The sequence below is a fragment of the Hibiscus syriacus genome, unplaced genomic scaffold, assembly GCF_006381635.1.
Source record: "Hibiscus syriacus cultivar Baekdansim isolate YM2019G1 unplaced genomic scaffold, ASM638163v2 tig00116964_pilon, whole genome shotgun sequence".
Taxonomy (NCBI): Eukaryota; Viridiplantae; Streptophyta; class Magnoliopsida; order Malvales; family Malvaceae; genus Hibiscus; species Hibiscus syriacus.
Genome location: NW_024063489.1, coordinates 933,770 through 954,953, shown reverse-complemented (window position 1 = coordinate 954,953; position 21,184 = coordinate 933,770). Strand labels below are relative to the sequence as shown.

The following is a 21,184-nucleotide window of genomic DNA, read 5'->3' as shown; positions in this document are numbered from 1 at the left end:
CTTCACCCTGCACCTTGGTTAGGAATATGCATAAAACCGAAGATTACTTTGGCCAATGTAATCTGGTGACAATCGAATATCAGACTCAATGTGTCAGAGCTTGAGAACGAGGCCTTGCCCTTATTAGTGTTTCATCACTGTGTCTGATCCATTCTGAAAGTCTCCATGGCTTCTGCCATTTCCATTTGAATTGTAGGAGCCACTGGTGATGGCTTCTTTTCCACCTCCACAGTTTGCCGTTGCCAGCTTGTCCTATAGCTACCAACTTTTTTATTGGTAACTGCCCAAGCGGTACTGTCTGCATGAGCAGCAAATCCAACTTTCCTTAGCTAAGCATGAAAGCAGATTGAAGCACTATGATTCAAGTTGGAGAATGAAGTTACCTTTCGTGTTAGATCCCTGAATGCTGCTGACTCTCTGGCTGGACCATTAACAATACCTGGGCTATATTTCAGCTGTTTCTGCGCTGGCACAGAAATTGGAGATAATGAACCGTTCATGTCATCAGCAACGTGTTTCAATGAATTTGGAGAGTTCCCCTGCTCATGGATACTTTTCTGTCATAAAGCAGTGCTAGGAGTAGCAATGACATTGACACATACAACAGTGATAACAGATCCTGAACAATAACCTTAAAATTCTATTTATCTTACAACAAAAGAAAATCCTATATTTTAGTTGGAATTCCTTTTTTGAGATTCCTTGATGCAATACAGGTTGCAGAACTAGCTAGTCAGCTGAACAAATGTTAGGGGTTTTATGAGGGATAAGCAATGCGAACTTAATTGTATCAAAGGGAAGGGCCCCCATTATGAGGAGGACACTTGAAGAAGTTTGTCATTCAAGCAAACAGTAAGAGATTCACCATGCTGCCCTTATAAAGGACCTTTTGTTGATAAGATAAAGGGGTTTTCAAGTTCCGTTGTCTTACCAAATGTGGCATTCGTGAGAGAAAATCATTCTCATAAATTTTATAATTGGGAATTTATGAGCATCGTTCTTTTGAGCTATTAAAGAACTCCAAAAAAAAGCAATTCAAGATCCCTATGTGTAAGTGTAGAATTCTACTACATGGTTAGAAGTTAGAAGTCATTTAATCAAATCAATCTCATGAACCACTTCTGGATGTCATATATGTATCCAAGATCAACATCATCTGTGTGTTGATGAGAAACAGCTTTAGAATCATTAGTGATCAATTCAATGTACTTCAATTAGTTTAGGCTGTTAAGCATGTCTTGAATGAAAGCCTAAATAAAGCACTGGCTGTAAAACCTAAATAAAGTTTCCAAAAAACTAACCGTAGCTGCCGTAGCCAATGCAACAGTATCAGTTTGCTCCCTTAAATTTAGTTCATTTTCAACTTCTTTTCTTCGTAATTCACTCTGCCGCAACAGACCTACAACTTCTTTAAGTTGTTCTTTCATTTCCTTGATTTCCATGTCCTTTTCCCATAATTGGCACCTGCTCACAACATATAAGCATCCATAATTTATTTGTTTTCTTTTATTTTCTTTCACATCAAACTCCAAAAAATAGACCATTAATTTGACCTACTTTAATATATATTTACGGGCATCATTAAGTGAGAGAAAGCACCTTGTATCTCCAAGAGAGTTGAACATATACTGAAGCAGGTTCTTTGCATCTCCCATGGAGCGCAACTGATTCCAACGCCCACGATTAGTGAAGGCACGCTCCCGCTCTTCTGCCTCTGAAAGTTGTGAAGCCATTGCTACAAGTGAATTAGAGGATATGCTGAGCATACTCTCAAGTGAAGATATTCTGGCAATTCTTGCATTCGGTGACATGGAGGCTGCCCTGCAGAGAAGTAAAATATTTCAAGGCATATTAGGAGAGGTTCTAACACTTTTTTTTTTTGAAAGAGGAGAGGTTGCAACACTTATACAGAGGAGAAAGTACTGCATTAAAGTAATCTCCTCAAACTCATGTTGGTTCCAACCATGGATGACCCACGAGTGTGGGAGAGGAAAAGGCTACAAACATGTTGTGTACACTTTATGCAATCTTACTAATACCATACTGTAAACCCATATGATCGAATGATAAAAGAGTTAAAATGCTAGTATTAAAGTACGATGCTTTTGGACATTAGATACCTGGAAAATCCATTCTTTCCTCTCGGAGGGCTGAGCCCCTTCGAAGCAAACTCATCTACTTGCTTCAAGACAGCTAACTCTTCTGCCAATGCAGCTCTCCTGGAGATAGTGCATGATAAGTGAAAGTGACAAAAATAGTTTATATATCCCAATCCAGTTTTATATACAAATAAGATATTGTTACATACACTTGGCTTTGCTTCTCGTATTCAAAGCGAACTTCATGCACATTCACCATGACTTCTAACTCATGATTTAACCAACGTTGTAGTGCTTTCTCATTGGTCTACAGAAGCAAGTTACGTAAATGGTATAAAGATGTGGATATAAAGAATTTTTTTTAAAAAAGGAAAGAAACAGAGATCATTACCTGCCCATTTGTTCCATTCCCATTGGCAATAGCTGGTAGATACCAAACATTAGAAATTTGAACAAATAAAGTGAAGGGCATGAATATGAATACCTTATGTTTCCCTCAGTAAAACTAGACTGTCTAGCCTAAGGCAATACAAATATATTCTAGAATACTGTTGAAGTACTATGCCTCTATTTAGAGCATTATTTTAGATAGACGTGGAATGTCCAGGACATCAACCCTTTAAAAGGAAAACCTACTTGAGTTATCACGGACAGAAGATTTGCGTGCTTCCAGCAACTCTTTTAGTCTCTTGGTGGCCATGGCAGCCTCCTCGGTTTTTCTTTGGAGAACCTGAAAGTATGAATAGATGAAAATTATTTCTCTACAAAAAAATCAGTGATAGGTGCTCATCACACAATAAATAAAAACATGCTTACCATTTTCTGGCGTTGATTTAAAGCTTGCAGCTTATGCCTTTCATACTCATTTCTCCGGCCCTCTTTCCGTAACTGATTGCAAATAATGCCAGTTAAGCATATAACACAAACAAATATATGCAAATATTGGTGACGATTCCAAAATATAATTCCAGCAGTAAATGACCATCTCTTTTCTCAAGTGTATCACAGTAATGCGCGCAATAGTTAATAATCCAACACATAATAAATCACTTGAATTGATAGAAAAAAAAGAAGCAAGGTACCTGCAACAGCTCCTTTTCTCGAGAGGCTTTCCACTGACGAAATTGTTCAGCCTCTTGTTTTATCCTATGTTGTAACTGGACCTACAAACACATGATAGGCAAAGGAAGAAAAAGAACAAAAGGGCAGGGGGGAAGATGTGAAGATTTAGCAGTATATATATGATTAATCAAAAGAAATATATAAGACAAACATAAGATCTAACCTTTTGTGACTTTATGAATTGAATTTCATCTTGCAGTCGTTTTGCTGCTTCGTCGCTTTTTTGTTTTTGCCTTAAAAGTTGAACCTGGTTTTCTTGTTTTTTCTTAAGTTCCAGAATCTGGTGCAAATAAGTATTCACAATTAAAATCAAAACAGTATTAGACCTTTTCTTCAATCCAACAATGAATGCCATTTATTTAAAACTCGATGTCACCCGTGCTTCAAGGTATTTAAGTTTCTGAGCATGGATATCTTGCACTTTTTGTTTTTGTCCATCAGAACCAGCAGAAAGATTTTCAATTTCAGCCAATAAGCGATCCCTCTCTTGCTGCAGTGAGAAAATTGGTTAAGAAATGTTAGTATGCATATTTTTTCTTCAAGTGAAATCTGAGAATTAAAAGAAGCGTGTTTAAACCTGCACAGCTCTCTTCTCGTCCTCTAATTCTTGAATTTTCTTCCCAAAATGATGTTTAAGAGCAACTGTGTCACCTCCAAAAAGTTTCATCTCAGACTGCTCCAACATAACATAGAAGAATTAGATAGCATTGGAGAAGTTACAAAAATAACAACTATCTAATTATCAAGTATTGAGACCACCTAAGTTCGACTTCTGAATAACTATTGAACAATATTGCAATGTTTTGAAGATATAAAAATATACCTCTTTATCCTCTAAGCGTCTATTCAACTCATGCAATTCTTTGTCCATAGTATTTTGTAAAAGCGTGTGCTCCCACTCTTTTGCTGCTGTGTCATCAATTTCTATGGAATCACCTGCTAAATAGCCATTACATTCATGTCAAGAAAACACCTTGAGAATAAATAAATAAACCATAAGGATGAATGTTATACATCTTTTGTAGGTCAGGTAAGTCTGTACCTATCATGGTTTCACCCATGTGATAGTCAGAAGGCTCTATACTTTGCAAGTTTCTTTTCAGCCCATCACTTTTGATAGAACAAGGACTACTCTCCTGCAATGAGAAATTTTTCATTCATAAACATTTCATACGACAATAGACATGACAAAAACTTGCATGTAAATCAGTAAAGAAATCTCCACTACAAATGAACTCAACAAGGGTTTCCTTAAAATACTTGAGCATCTGTTTCACGATTATCCACAATGGTGCATCTGCTGCGGAACTCCTGAAGTTCTTGGAAAAGATCCTCATTAGCAGCTTCAAGCCAAGCAATCCTTTCCTTGAGAACCTGAAAAATCAGTCATATTAAAAGGCCTGTGGGACTACTACTATATGAGTTGTCTACAGGAAGTTCAGGGCCGAATGGGTTATTTACCAAGTCTTCCAACTTAAGATACCAAGAAACAATCAAAAGTAATTATTAAGTTTAATCCAAGTAGTTAAGAGTGTCATGATACCTGTACTTCATCAGAGCCCCCACGTGCGCAAAGTTCTGCTTGCAGATACTCTAATTGTTGACGCATCTTTAACATCTCATTGGACATAGGATCTCGGTTAACCTATTTTAGTCAAAACAAGAGTGAAAGTTTTGTATAGAAACTACCTTGAAAATTATTTAATATCTGACTTGGCAAATGAGGGAAAAGAAAGAAGAAACTTTGAAGTAACAAAAATTATTCTCTTGAACTTACAACAGGCTTGTTTTGGATGTTGCGAGCACGATTTGCATACTTCAAAGTATTAAGGGTTTCCTCCGCATTGATGTCAGCAGGACTAATGCAGGCTGCTCGTAAAGAAATAGTTAAGGACAATGATGAAAGTGCTCAAAAGTGGGAAGGAACAACAGCATGAATGTGCCAAATTATGAAAAAAGGAAACAACTGAGCAGGTTAAATAGTTGGCAGTACCTATCATCACAGTTCTGCTGTTGCCACCAAGTGAATCCTGCCCAAAGAAATAATCAAGTTTTCATCAACTAATAAACTATCTGAGAGAAAATAAAGATAAAGAAAGTGAAAGGATGAAAAATTATTTCTTAAACCATTTATATGCGACACAGGTAATACATTACACAGGTCATAAGTATGATCAAACAACTAAATGCAGGAATACTCCTTGGACAATTGAGTAGATAATTTTGTCCCCATAACTAATCTTAGTTGAGCTTTGAGATTAAAAAAGAGGCACAAAAATATACAACGTATTAAAGACTGGTATCTCTTCCCTTGGCTAGCTATTTATCAGCTTTGAGATTAAAAATGCAGGTCAATTCTCCAATGCAATCAAGCTTTTACAAAGATGTATGAACTGATTTTTAAGCTTAATGTTGAGAGATCTCCCGATAGTTCAATCGGAACTCCCAACAATTGGAAAGGTATTGTTTTCTTGGGGTACTTGTGTGCCATTTTATCCCTGGGATTTTGACTCCTGAGGGTACTAGGAGCGCCTCAGAGAGGGAGAGAACGATCCTTAGCTTGGCACCAATCCCTGCCAACGACAATTAATTCTCTTTGGCTCTCCGCCTTACGCAATCTGGGGTGAACCACACTATGGTAAGTCGACGGTAACCTAAATGATCTAAGGATCATGCTCTCCCTCTATAAGGTGCTCCTAGTACCCTCTTAAGGGTCTGGATCAAAAATCTCAGGGTTAAAACGATACAAAGACACCTCGGAAAAACAATACCTTTCCGATTGTTGGGGGTTCTGACCGAACAACCAGAAGATCCCTCAACATCTAAAAAGATAACCTCCATAAAATTGAACATTCAATTTGAAATTCTTACTCTGCAAAATAATATAGGATAAATAATGCCTTGCAAATTTGGAGTGACAAACTTCTTAAACTATGCATACCTGCAAAAGCCGAGTAAGTTTACTATCTCGATATGGTACGTGAGCACCTTCTTTTCTCTTTTTTTCATCTCCAAGGGCACTGATGACATTACCAAGGGCAAGCAGGCCCTTGTTGATATGAACTCCTGTTTAGATGACAAAGATGGCTATTATTATGTTTGGTTTGGAGAAGTGCATGGCATAAAGAGAAGACAAGCAGTGCCACTAACCTTCTTTAAAACGCATACCATCAGAACCTGTTCTTTTTGCTCGCTCCGATCCAGCAAGATCTACTAAATGTAACTTGGCACAAAGATATTCTTCACTCATTATGTCATTTGGACTTCCATCTCCAGAAATAGGATTGAGTTTACGCATTTGCTCTAAGGTGATGGTGAAGATTGCATGTGAGCGACTATACAATCACATAAATAGATTATCAAAATTCAGCAAGGCACATAAAACATAAAAAAAAGGTCAAACTAAAATAAGTCGAGAAAGCATAGCTCAGATGCAAAGCATAGCTCAGATGCATCATGGGATATCAAAAGCAACAAGCTCCAAAAACCAGAAACCTTGTAACATTTTCAGGGTATATTTCTTTTAAAAGACTATCAACTACAAATATTAAATAAAGTGCTTTAAAAGAAAATTTCTGAATGAGCCTTGTTTTAAAAGTATCTAAAATTTAGAGGTTTTCATGGAAAAACTTTACCACCATAGAAACATGAGCCTTTCCATATTTACTATTCCCCTTTCTGGGCTCATCCATAGTCAAAGATTGCCCAGTTTTCCTCATAAACTAAGTTAAAGACATTATCTTAGCATTGCAGTACATCAATAGATTACATGATTTACAAATGATGATCATAGACAGATAATGTTTTTTCATATTTAAAGAACTAAGAACCACCGGACAGCATCTCCTCCACAGATTCGAAGAAATTAAAGAGCACAAACACCAAAGAAAAGACCGTGAATTAACCTTGATTGGTTGTTCATGTTTGTACTCCCTGTTGCTCTACTCAATGATCCCTGCTCTAGGCAAGCAGCCATTTCTTTTAATGCACTGACACTTACTTCAGTAGATCCAGCCAGCGTAATAACACCATTTGATGATTCACGGATCTGTATTGGTGGTTTCCCTGGGACATGTACTTTCCCTGCATTCGGACTTGTTGTATCTGATTTGTTCAAAGGAGTAGAAACCAGCAAATCTCGCACTTCTTCTTTCAGAATCTAGTACATCAAAATTACATATTTCCGAACTATAAATTATAAAGAGACTCAAAACCGGCGTGATATTATATTCATACTCACATTTTTCCTTAGTAGTGTTTTAGATTCTGGCATTTACTGCTTCAAGTAATTTAACCAAAACCTAAAAGACCAGACTAAATGACAAGCTTGTAGGAAAACCGGGTCTACATGCAATGAATTTCCTAAATTAAGTTAGCACAACAATGTGACCACCCAATCCATTGCACGGCTAATAGCATAACTGAAAACTGAAACAAGGGAAAGAAATGCTTGATTATTTAACAAACCTCGATGAAGGAAACGTGCAATTGAAATTCTATTTGATGTTTTAGACTTTCAATCTTTGCGAACAAAGCATTCATTACTTGAGGAATGAGTCCTGTTTGACAACCATCTTTGAAGCCTGTGCCCATAGTATATGTTTTACCTGATCCAGTCTGCAAATTTTTCGAAACTTCAATCACAATAGAACAAAACTGCAATATGTAGTGGCGTCTTGTGGGGGATTCAGCCGTACCTGACCATAAGCAAGAACGGTGGCATTATATCCTTGGAATAAGCCATCAACGAGAGGAACAATGCATTCCTCAAACATAGAAGATGATGGAGAACCAGTGCTCCCATAGACATGATCAAATGTGAAGGAATGTGTCCCAATTTGTACCTGCATCATAGTCAAACCAATATGAAACTTCATTAAAGAAAATTCTAATTTTGTTCCTCCTTCCTATAAAATAGATTACTTCACCTACACAGAAGCTTCAGAGCAATTAAAATCCAGCGTCAACTAGTTCAGCTTAAGAAGTAGTGTAAAGAACCATATTTTGAAGTTTCATAGCTTACTTCTATAATAGGATCATAAAGTCATAGCCCTCAAAATGGAAATAACAATAGAAACAAACTAAATTCAGCTTAATTTTACACATTGTAACTTCCACTACAAAAATAAAACAACTCACAAGCATCCCAATTATAGAAATTGTACTAATGAAAAAAATTCTGATCCAAAATCAGACAGTGAATCCTCACTGATCAACCAATCAATCACCCCAAAAATCCAGATCTCCGTATACTTAAAATTAACCGACAACTGGGTACTCAGAAAACCAACAGTCCCCCAATAAATCACCCATTGAACCAGAACTTAACAGTGAAATCCGGCATTCTGTACCTGTGGCTTTCCTGGGGTGACGGCAACACAATCTTTGCAGCCTTGAAGCTTTTCATCACCAATTAGCGGTCTTACATGAACCGCGACCTTAACACAACAATCCTCGGAAGCTGCAGCAGCTTCCATAGGAAGCAGCTAAGAAAGAAGAATTCCACAAATTCCGAACACAAAGAGAGAGAAAGGAAGGAGAAAATCCCAGAAACAAAGAGAAAGTGATTTTTTCCCTTTTAAGTTAATTTTAGTTTAAGGAGTTAAAAGATCAAAGCTTTATTTTCTTTTTCCTTATAAAAAAAACCGTTCTCAATGTCTGAAAATACACATATTTGAGGACAAAGAAAGTGATGCAACAACTAACGAAGAAAAAAACATATAAAGCTGAGTGAGCTCCAGACAAAGGATTGCTGCTGTTCTTGTTGGGAAGTGTAAGAAAACGAAGGAAAGAAGAGAAAGAGAGAGAAAATGCAAAAGAGAGAAGGGTAGTTGAGGAATTAGAGGCACTGGGGTGGCATTAGCATAGAAGAATACACAGCAATAAGTTAACTGCAGTGACAACAACCACTATCATTTTCCTTTGCCTTCACTACAAAATCTCTCTGTAAAAAAAAAATACTCCATAAATTAACTTCCATAACACTCTTTCCCTTTTTACCGTTTCACTTATTCTCTGTCTCTGCCTTGTTCATGGGTTTTTTGTTTGACCCCTTCCCCTACGTTTTTTGTTCTCATTTTTACGATTCTGCCCTTTTCACCACCAATCTTTTGGTCTTTTTATCTAGAAAACAAAAAAGAAAAATAAGATATATAAGTGTTCCTAAAACCCCATTTAATGATTTGAAGGTCTCATGAAGAAAAGGATGTCACAACACATTAGCCACGGGCTGAATTTTTAGAATAAGCCAATCAAAAAAAATTATTGCTTGAATAATGCAGTGTATAAATTATTTCATGAAATATGATGAATGTTACAGGAATCCTGAAGATGCGTTGTCGTACCGGTATCTTAGGCGAAGACGCATTGTCGTCCGAGGGAGAGACACATGGCTTCTCGAGGTTTCCACTATCCCATACGCAAGGGTCCCCTCGTGTGGTTGGTAAAATCTCATGTGTCTCCTTCTCGAGTGTCCGACAAAGTCGCATGGCATATCACTCACATAGGTGTAGTAAGTAGCTGATATCCAAATGATAAAAGTTTAACTCATACCCCTATGCTAACCTAACTCATACCTTGTAATAATAAGTTGAACATTTTAAAAAAAAATCCTTTCAACTATATATGTATATATGTAAGAATGAAATCAAGAAAATTATAATTCAGAAAATTGATAGTGAGAGCATAAACAATTGCAAAGAAGATTAACAAATGGAGCACTTCAGAAAATTTGGGGTGTTTTCTTTCATTATTCTAATTTGAGTATGTATTATATGGTAAATTGGTTTAAATTTATGTTATTTTGTCTGAAATTAGTGTAATAGTTTGTTTTTTGCGTTATGGAGGTGAATTAAGTTTGAATAAATTTTATTTGAGGTATTTTACTATTGATTATTATGTTAATATTATTTTTACTATTGTTGTTATGTTAATATTATTTTTATATTGTATAATATCAATTTTACTATTTATGGTCCTAATGTACTATACTTTTTTTATTCTAAATATAAATTTTGAATTTGTAGAGAAAATGAGCAACGAGGTTTTCACAATTATCCATTATAATGGACATATTATGAAAAATGAGGTAGGAGTTTTTTCAGCCTGAAAGACCTATAGATATGATATTAAAAAAGGACATCACATTTATAGAAATTAAACAGAGGATAGAAAGGAAAATCCGAGCTACAGGTTGAAGTACAAGTTCATGGTATGTCCCAATCCAGTTAGATATACTGCAGTACCAGTTGAAGAAGATGATGATATTGGAACCATGATTGGATTACATAAGTCAACAAATATTTCAGTTATTGAGTTATTTGTTAATGTGCATAAGATATCTAATATTTCTGGGTCATCAAGAAATGTGGCTGAAGATTCATCTTAAATGGCTTTCAGAAATGAGTTGAGGACCCGACATACAGATCGATAAACAATTTTATGGCACTATTGGAAAGTGAAAATGAAGTCGGTGAAACATCCGCAGCAATAGAGTACGAGAGGATAACATATATAACTCGGAATTGACTGATGATGTTGAAAATCGATGAGGAGAAATCCATGATGATTTCAGCGAAGATGAAGAAACTGAGGAACCGATTTTGGCCGACAATAATAATTTTGGTTGTGGTGGTGCACCTAACATGGCCACTAATGAAGTTCTGACATCGTATAAACCTACCCCTCATATTACGAGATAGATTATGATGTGATGAGGGCACCAGAATTCCCAAACATACCACATATACCTCCATACCACATGGTTGAATCATTCGAAAATTCTGGTGAATTTTCAGTTGGGATGAAATTTAGAGGAAAAGATGAAGTTACGTTGGTGATTAAAGAGTATTGCATCAAAGGTCATGTTGATGTCTATGTTTCAAAGTCCAACCAAAAAACCATATATGCGAAGTGTGTTAAATATGACCCAGAGTGCAAGTGGAAGATCAAAGTGTCTGAAAATCAGAGGCACGATGCTTAGGTCATCACAAGGTATAATAGTCCTCACACATGTTTGTGAAACTCAATCGAACAAGACCATCGACTATTGGACTCTGATGTAATATGCGAATACGTGAAGGTGTTGGTAGAAAAATCCAATAATCCATTGTTCAGTGTTAGCTGCATCTATTCGAAGCCAATTTGGATACCAAGTAAAATACGGAAAGGTTTGGAATGAAAAAATGAAGACAATAAAGCTAACATATGGAGATTGAGATACATCGTACAATGAGCTACCACATTTGTTACAAGCAATGAAGTGATTCATCCCGGGAATCATAGTAAAGTCTCAAACCATGTCTGCATATGACGAAGAAGGTCAACTTGTTCCAGGGAAGAAAATATTTCATACTCTTTTGGAAATTCAAGTCATGCATAGAAGGATTTCCATTTTGCAAACGCATGGTCCAAGTAGATGGTACGTGGTTGTATGGTTAATATAAACATGTATTGTTGATGACAATTGCACAAGATGGTGAACAAAATATCTTTCCAATTGCATTTGTCATTGTTGAATGAAAGACAACAGAGGCATGAGATTTCTTTTTGACCAATCTATGTCAATATGTCATTCAAGAATATGGAGTTTGCTTTTATTCGATCGAGGAACAAGCATTTTGGCGACAATTGAATGAACAAGAAGTCGTTGGATACCTCCGCATGCATATCCCACATTTTGTATCTACCATATTGGTAAGAATAGTATCAATCAGTTTCATAACGCCCTCATTCATAGCGAGATAGTAATCATGTGTAAGTTTTATTTTCAACATGTGTGTATTGATTTATGTGATTTTTTTAGTTAAGGTTTAACACAATATATATATATATATATTATGAAACATGATATGAACTACGCCAACCAAATTTTAACAAAAGGTTAGAGAATTTGAAGGTATTTTATGATGATCAGCATGTTTGTAAGTGGGCTTCGAAAATACCGCGAGAAAAATGGTCGCAAGCATATGACGAGGGTCAACGATACGACACATGACCATAAACCTTACTGAGGCCATTAATTCAGTATTGAAAGGTACACGTCATCTCCCAATAACGAGTATGGTGAAGAGGATATACTTTAGGTTGGTTAAGGTTTGGTCTGATAAAGGCAAGGAGATTGAGTGTCTCATAAATAAAGGTCAAACTTGGGCTCTTACAGTGGTGGAAGCAATAGAAGCAAACGAGTGATTGGCAACCTCAATGCTTGTTCATAATACCGAGTTAGTCATACTTTTATTGTGTCATGCATACGCTGCAACAAAAGAGAAGAATGCCAAATATTTAGAGTTGATTTATGACACAAATGGTGTGATTGTGGTTGCTTTCATGCATTGAGATATCCATGTGCTCATGCAGTCGCTGCATGTATGTATGCTGGTGTAAGCGCATATAGTTATGTTAATGAGTACTTTCACCTATATAGGATATTAAATGTCTATAACTATGCATTCAGACAGATCCCAAAATGAATCATATTGGCCGAAAAATGATCATGACGAATGGCTGTCAAATCTAATGCTTCGTATAAGTCAAAAGGTCGACCTGAGTCTAGTCTTATTCATACCAGTATGGATTTCCATGTTAGAGAGAAAGGTCAACCAAAAAGATGTGAATTATGTAGGGGTGAAGGTCATTCAAAAAAGAAATGTCCAAATCTATCAAGATATAGACCTCATCAGTAATCATATATGTATGTACGTATATATTTGAATTTTTTTATAATAATTAACTTGATTTTATAATAATTTGTGTATGTATATATTTGATTTTATAATAATTAACTTGATTTTATAATAATTAACTTGATTTTATAATAATTTATGTATAATAATTAACTTTATTTTATAATATAATTAATGTATTTTTTTAGTATAATAATTTATGTGTTTTAAGTTGAAAATATATTTTTTTAAATATTTAAGTTAAGGTTAAAAATTTCTAAAAAAATATTTACTTATGTTTACAAAATAAAATACTAATATAATTTAAATATTTAATTTAAATATATACTAACACTTTATTTACTATTAATTTGTATACAAATAACAATTGAGTTTATAATTATTGTCGATGCCGGGGTGTTGTGGAATGATAATGTCGAGGCGAACGTCTAATGCATTGTGGTCGTTGCGCTTGCTCAGAAGTATGGTACTCATCCTCTTCATTCATTGGGGGCATATCATTTGGTGTTGTAAATATATGTCCACCACTATGCTCTTACATCCCTCTTGGAAACGTAGACTGACAAATAGTCGTATTTGACATCATATATGTCATTTGCTCAAAGTCATACTTCGATTCAAACATGAGAGAGTTGATGGGTGCATGATGATGCATTAACTCCGGCATGTATGCCGGAACAAAAGAATCATCAAACGGTTGTGTTGCTTCTACTTCATTTTGTTGAGATGAGCTCTCACTTCCACTCGGTATAAATTTATCGGCTGTACCAATTTTTTTCTTATATTTTTAAACTGTTACCTTTCTCCCAACATCGTCAGGTATGACTTCTATTATCCCAACAATACTGAAGGTAACTCAAATTCTCAAAATTAAAATCATCATCTTGCATTGGATCAAGAGGTGGCACGTATGAAACTCTATTGTTCCAAGCATTAATATAATCCTCGTGCTTCGGAACCCAGTTCATGTTGTACTTACCCCGTCTATCTAATTTGTGCAAGGGGTAATGATCAAATGGAATGGGCGGAATAGGATGGTTGTAACACCCAAACCCGTACCCGACTCGAATACGAGTCCGAGGTGTCACTTTGACTTTTCAAACTTTGACTCTTAAAGAAAAAACCCCGGGAATTTAAAACTTTGTTTAAAACAAAATACGTTGATTTACATAAAAGAGACCACAAAATACAAACTCGATCAAATTGCTCACAATTAACGACTTATTACATGCCAACACTCTATACACAACAAAACACCTACTTTGTCGATTATTCTGATCTGATCTTCTAGTAATAATATTGTCCTTGCTACTTCTATTCTTGCTCTTCTCGTTTCTTGGTGCCTACGTGTAAATCACTTACACGCTAAGTCATAGACTTAGTGAGGCAATAAATAACCATGTAACAGTAGATTCATGAATATGCATTCTTACCATTTGATCATGATATTTCCATATGCATGTATATATTTCATATGACATATATAACCAAGTCATGCACACATGAAACTTACCTTTTTGCATCACTTTCACTTTAATTTATATTTCAATTGCCCATGTATATTGTTGTTGAGAACAAAGGTATGTGAGTACATTGAGGTTGTCCACTAATGCTGTCACCACAGCTCGTATAAATTCCCTCATGGTCACCGAATATTTGTTCAGTATTCATCCCGAAGGACTTCTATATATGTCCCGTAGGACCATTACGTCCCGAAGGACTACAATACCCTCGACTCTTGGCATGCCAACTATACCTATAGCTCTCGTATCATATACTATGGGCATTTACGATGAATACATTTCTCATCACTTGTTCTTTCTTTTCTATCACATATCACATGTATGTGTAACCATGTATTTCATATCATATCACATAGTTTATCTCATTTCACATTGGTCATGTCTCATAACATATATCACGTATGCATATAATCATGTATATCATATCATATATCTTATGTTTTATGCTCTGATATCTATGCATATCATGTAACATATATAACAACCTATACCCATTTCATGTATTCATGCACATATAAGAATCACAAATCAAATAACATTTTAGGAGTCACTTCTTACCATAGTAAGTCCATCACTAGCTCATCGCAAGCCAATGTTCGTTCAATAATATAAGTACAATTAAAATTGCACTCACCTTAGCCTTATTTGCTTTGATTAGATCCTAATCCTTTGATTATTCCGGAACTTGTTTAGAATCAATATCTATATAAATATAACATTTCAAAACAACTATCAGAAGCCTAAACCTTAAACTTGATGTTAACAACTTAAACCAAATTAAAGAACCAAATTCTATTTTTCATTTAGGGGGGAATCGATACCCCCTAGGGGAATCGATACCCCCTGAACATACTGGAATTTTTTGTTCAAGAGGGGGAATCGATTCCCATTCATAGGGTATCGGTTCCCTCTACCCAGAAATTGTATTTTAAGCCCGAAAATCATCAATTCTTCATTTAATTCTTTTATTTTAAACCTCTACCATGTCATTAAACTCAACTACCATTACTTAAACCAACTTATATCCATGAAAATCATCTATAACTTCAAAATCCTATCATTCATATGTAATTCAAGAATCATACTCAAATTTCAATATGTTCTAAATACAATTCTAACACTTCATATTCCTTAATTAACATGATGACAAGTCAAATTTAACTTCAAATTCAACTTATCAACTCTTTTCCATAATTTCATATAAAATCCCGTTTCCTTTAATCTTTTATAACTTCTTCATTTTTTGGTCATAAGACAACTTAAGCTTTCCTTAAGCTTAGTTATCATCTAATGATCAAAACCTAACCTTTAACTTAACAAATAACTAACAAATCAAAAAACTCACCTTATGTTATGCCTCTCTCATATGGAAGAACAAAGAGGAGGAGAAGAAGAATCTCTAGATATTTCTTCTTATCTATTTCCCCCTATATATCCCCAACATATCACATTTTAATTCATTTAATGATTAAATGACCATTTTGCTCTTTAATTCCTTTAATAATTACTAATAACTTTAAGGAAATATTTTCGAACAAATCATTGGACTATACAAATATACTACTTAAAGCACCAAACTCTGAAGTTTTACGATTTAGTCACTAACTTGTATTTTGGGATGTTACAAATCTCTCCCCCTTAAGAAAATTCGTCCTCGAATTTTCATTGTACAAAGAGATGGAGATATTGAATCTTCATGTCCTCTTCACGTTCCCACGTCACTTTTTCCACCTTGTGATTTCTCCACAACACTTTAACTAATGGAATAGTCTTATTCCTTAATTGTTTAACTTCATAGGCTAAAATTCGGACCGGTTCTTCCTTATATGTCAAATCCAATTGCACTTCTATTTCTTCTGGTGATATAATATGGGAGGGATCAGATCGATACTTACGAAGCATTGAAACATGGAAAACATTGTGAATTTTCTCCATCTCATGTGGCAAAGCTAATTGATATGCCACTGTTCCCACTCTATTAACGATTTCATATGGTCCAATAAACCGAGGACTCAATTTTCTTTTACGTCCAAATCTCAATACTTTCTTCTACGGAGACACTTTCAAGAACATTTTATCTCCGATTTGAAACTCAATTTCTTTCCTTTTTAAATCAGCATATGATTTCTGTCTATCAGATTATTCTGAATTACTTGAACTTTCTCTTCCATTTCCTGAATCAACTCAGGACCAATAACTTCTCGATCCTTAAGTTCATACCAATTCAAGGGTGTACGACATCTTCTCTCATATAAAGCTTCATAGGGAGCCATTTTGATGTTTGACTGATAACTACTGTTATACGCAAATTTAGCAAGTGGCAAATATTTTTCCCACGATCCTTTAAATTAGATAACACAAGCTTTTTACATATCCTCCAGAATTTGAATAGTTCGTTCAGACTGACCATCTGTCTGAGGATGAAACGTTGTGCTAAAGTTCAGTTGTGTGCCCAATGCTCCATGTAAAAACTTCCAAAATCGTGACGTGAATCTAGGATCCCGATCAGAAACTATGGAAATAGGTACACCATTTAACCATATAATCTCTCTAATATACAACTCAGCATATTTATCCATAGAGAAATCAGCTCGTATCGGAATGAAATGAGCTGACTTAGTCAACCTGTCTACAATCACTCATATTGAATCTCTTTTGTTCGGAGTTAAAGGCAACCCCATCACAAAATCCATCGTTACATTCTCCCATTTCCATTGAGGAATTGAAATTGATTGTAACAGTCCCGACGGAACCTGATGCTCAGCCTTAACTTGTTGACAAGTCAAACACTTAGATACGAATTCTGTAATTTCTTTCTTCATTCCCAACCACCAATATCGACTCTTGAGGTCCATATACATTTCGTTTCCTCCTGAATGCATCGTTAATGGACTACAATGAGCTTCCATTAATAAATCATTCTTTAATTCATTAACATCTGGAATCACTAGCCTCCCTTGATAATATAGGTTCCCATCAGTTTTCATCTCATAATCTGTACACTCTCCATTCTTTATTTGCTGCAACTTCTTTGAACACTTTTCATCTTTAGCTTGCAATTCTTTAATTCGATCTAACCATGATGGTTTGATAGTCAATTCTGCACAAATTGCACCATCTCCGCCTAATGATAGTTTAGCATCCATAGATCGTAAGGCTGTAAACATCTTTCGGCTTAAGGCATCCGCTACCACATTTGTCTTTTCGGGATGGAAATCAATCACAACATCATAATCCTTGAGAAATTCCACCCATCTTCTATGTCTTAAATTTAACTATTTCTGAGTCATCAAGTACTTTAAACTTTTGTGATCCGTATACAAGTAGCATTTTTCACCATACAAGTAATGACGCCAGATCTTTAAAGCGAACACTACTGCAGCCATCTCCAGATCGTGTGTCGGATAATTATTCTCATGCGGTTTTAATTGTCTCGAAGCATAGGCCACAACCTTGCTTTCTTGCATTAATACACATCTCAAGCCATTATGAGACGCATCACTATACACTACAAAGTCCTTGCCAGACTCAGGTTGGACTAACACTGGAGCTTCTGTCAAAATCTTCTTTAACTTTTCAAAACTCTCTTGGCATTCTTGAGTCCAAGTAAATTTTACTTCCTTTCTCAACAGCTTAGTTAGGGGTAATGCTATTATTGAAAAGTTTTTAACGAACCTTCGATAATAACCAGCTAACCCCAAAAAACTTCGAACTTCTGACACATTCTTTGGAACTTCCCACTCCAGAATAGCTTTAATCTTTTGAGGATCCACTCGAACTCCTTTGCAGAAATTACATGTCCAAGAAATGCCACTTCATTCAACCAGAATTCACATTTAGAGAATTTAGCATAAAGCTTATTGTCTCGTAAATTCTGCAAGACAATCATCAAATGAGAACTATACTCTTCCTCTGACTTTGAATATATTAAAATATCATCAATGAAAACTACCATGAACTGATCCAAATAGGGTTAAAAAATTATGTTCATTAAATCCATGAAAGCAGCTGGTGCATTCGTAACTCCAAACAACATTATGATAAACTCATAGTGACCATATCTTGTTCTAAACGCCATCTTTGGAACATCTTTCTCTTGAATCTTTAATTGATGATAACCCGAAAGTAGATCAATTTTTGAGAACACTGAAACTCCCTTTAATTGATCAAATAAGTGATCGATTCTAGGAAGTGGATATTTATTCTTGATAGTCACTTTATTGAGCTGCCTGTAGTCGATACAGAGTCGCATTGATCCATCTTTCTTCTTAACAAACAAAACTCGAGCTCCCCAAGGTGATACACTTGGTCTAATAAAACCTTTGTCCAATAATTCCTGTAATTGAATCTTTAATTCTTGCAACTCTTTTGGAGCCATTCTGTATGGTGTCATTGCAATGGGCGCTGTTCCCGGCATTATCTCAATCTGAAATTCTACCTCTCTGTACGGAGGTAAACCTGGCAATTCTACAGGAAATATATCAGAGAACTCTCTCATGATAGGAATTTATTAAATCTCTTTGTCTTTGGCTCTTACATCCAACACACTAGCAATGAACCCTTGACATCCTTGTAACAATAACTTCTTTGCCGTCATCATTGAGATTACATTTGCCAATGGATTCCACCCTTCACTAAACACCACGATTTCTACCTCTTCCGGACTTCTCAACATTACTCTTTTCAGTCTATAGTCGACATTAGCATAATAACGATATAACTAATCTATTCCCAGTATCACTTCAAATTTTTCAAAAGGTAATTCCATCAAATTAGCAGGGAATTCAATTCCCTGAATTCGTATGGGACACCCTCAACTCACCATATTTACTCGAGCACTGTGCCCTAACGGATTCGTCACTATCACCTCATTGTTAGTAGCTTCTAATTGAATGTTCAATTCTCTCACTAACTTACTAGTAATGCATGAATATGTAGACCCCGTATCAATCAATACCATAACATGTTTATCAAACAGTAGAAATGTACATATTATAATCTTCGGATCATCCCGATCTTCATTAGTCCTGAGATTATACACTCGAGCAATGGAACGTACCTCTTGTTGAGCAGATGACTCTGACTGACTTCTTCCTCTGCCACTACCTCTTCCCATTTGGCCTGTAGAAATAGACCTCTCTGGCTGTGCAGATTCATCGACTACTCTAGGACAATCCCGAACAAAATGTCTGGTGTCCCCACATCTAAAGCAAGCTCCAGAAATCCTTCTACATATCCCAGAACGATTCTTTCCACAATGTGGGCATTGTCTGTCTTGACTCTGGTTAAATCTTCTAGCTCCAGATCCCACTGATTGAGTTTGTCTGCCTCTTATCAGATTTGATCCTCTAGCTGAGGATACCACTGACTCTGATCTAGCTTGAGGTCGAGAACCAACATCTCTGCCTCTTTTTGACGGTGCGGAACTCGAAGAAGCACCTGTTCTCTTGACTGTTTGAGTCCTTGAATTTTCAAATCTCTCGTTCTGAGCTCTTTCCAGAGCTTTAGCACGGTTGACTACTTCTTGAAACGAAGATAAATTCAAGATAATCAATATTTCCTTCAACCAATGACGTAACCCCTCTACGAACCACTCACAAGCATCCTTCTCAGTAGGAACAAGCTCGGCAGCAAAGCGACTCAACTTATTGAATTCACACTCGTACTCATTAACACTGTGATTTCATTGCTTCAGATTCATGAACTTTTGCTTCATTTGTCGAACAAATTGATCTCCGATGTACTTATGTTTGAATTATTCTAAAAACAATGACCAAGTTACTTGATCATCAGATATTCTCAATGTAACGTTGGTCCACCAAATTCTCGCTTGCCCTCAAAGCAAGGAGATGACTCCATCCAGCTTGTCAGCATCGGAAAAATGAAGTCCCTCAAGCATGATTTTCACATCATTAAGCCAAAGGTCCGCAGTAACAGGACCTCCATCAGCTTCCCCTTTAAACTCTGGAGCTCCTAAACCCTTCAACTCTTTTGCAACATTCATTTTTGGAGTTGAAGTAACAGGAGGTTGAAAACGCGTCAAACCGCATCTAAAGTTCTAAAGAATACATCTTGATCATTCACAGGCACTCCAGAGGGTGTCTGTTCTTCACTCTGCCTGGCCAGGGCAGATGAATTACTATTTTTAGCGAGTATATCATCTCTCACTTCATTTCTAGAACTACCTTGTCCGGACATCTATAAAAATACAATCATATAGTTCTATTAGCATAACATTATACTTATTATTCCATAAGATCAGAAGTTTTCACTATTTTGTTGGCATGTATACCTTATAAAACAATCTAGACTCCGGTTTATGCCGAGAATCGACTAAACCTTAGCTCTGATGCCATTAACTGTAACACCCCAACCCGTACCCGACTCGAATACGAGTCCGAGGTGTCACTTTGACTTTTCAAACTTTGACTCTTAAAGAAAAAACCCTGGGAATTTAAAACTTTGTTTAAAACAAAATACGTTAATTTACATAAAAGAGACCACAAAATACAAACTTGATCAGATTGCTCATAATTAACGACTTATTATATGCCAACACTCTATACACAACAAAATACATACTTTGTCAATTACTTCTGATCTGATCTTCTAGTAATAATAATGTCCTTGCTACTTCTATTCTTGTTCTTCTCGTTTCTTGGTACCTACGTGTAAATCACTTACACGCTAAGTCATAGACTTAGTGAGGCAATAAATAAACATGTAACAGTAGATTCATGAATATGCATTCTTACCA

General features: G+C 35.8%; 1 protein-coding gene across 5 annotated transcripts; it reads right to left on the bottom strand.

The window, feature by feature from the left end:
* Positions 1 to 9,240, bottom strand: LOC120191016 (kinesin-like protein KIN-4A). Of its 5 annotated transcripts, none has more exons than XM_039194019.1 (25): positions 8,573 to 9,240; positions 7,919 to 8,065; positions 7,689 to 7,838; positions 7,127 to 7,380; positions 6,372 to 6,556; positions 6,163 to 6,287; positions 5,215 to 5,251; positions 4,999 to 5,090; positions 4,765 to 4,866; positions 4,482 to 4,595; positions 4,264 to 4,357; positions 4,045 to 4,160; positions 3,799 to 3,894; positions 3,598 to 3,711; positions 3,385 to 3,501; positions 3,182 to 3,262; positions 2,916 to 2,987; positions 2,736 to 2,829; positions 2,491 to 2,522; positions 2,309 to 2,406; positions 2,121 to 2,219; positions 1,600 to 1,821; positions 1,302 to 1,464; positions 384 to 557; positions 1 to 298 (listed from the first exon to the last, which is right to left on the bottom strand). In XM_039194019.1, the coding sequence occupies exons 1-25, from the start codon at positions 8,696 to 8,698 to the stop codon at positions 86 to 88; spliced, it is 3,117 nt and encodes a 1,038-aa protein (XP_039049950.1). In that variant the 5' UTR covers positions 8,699 to 9,240; the 3' UTR covers positions 1 to 85. The 5 variants fall into 5 exon arrangements, with proteins under 5 accessions (XP_039049950.1, XP_039049952.1, XP_039049951.1 ...); XM_039194021.1 differs by having other exon boundaries at positions 384 to 539; XM_039194020.1 differs by having other exon boundaries at positions 4,045 to 4,157.
* Between the last annotated feature and the right edge of the window lie 11,944 nt (positions 9,241 to 21,184).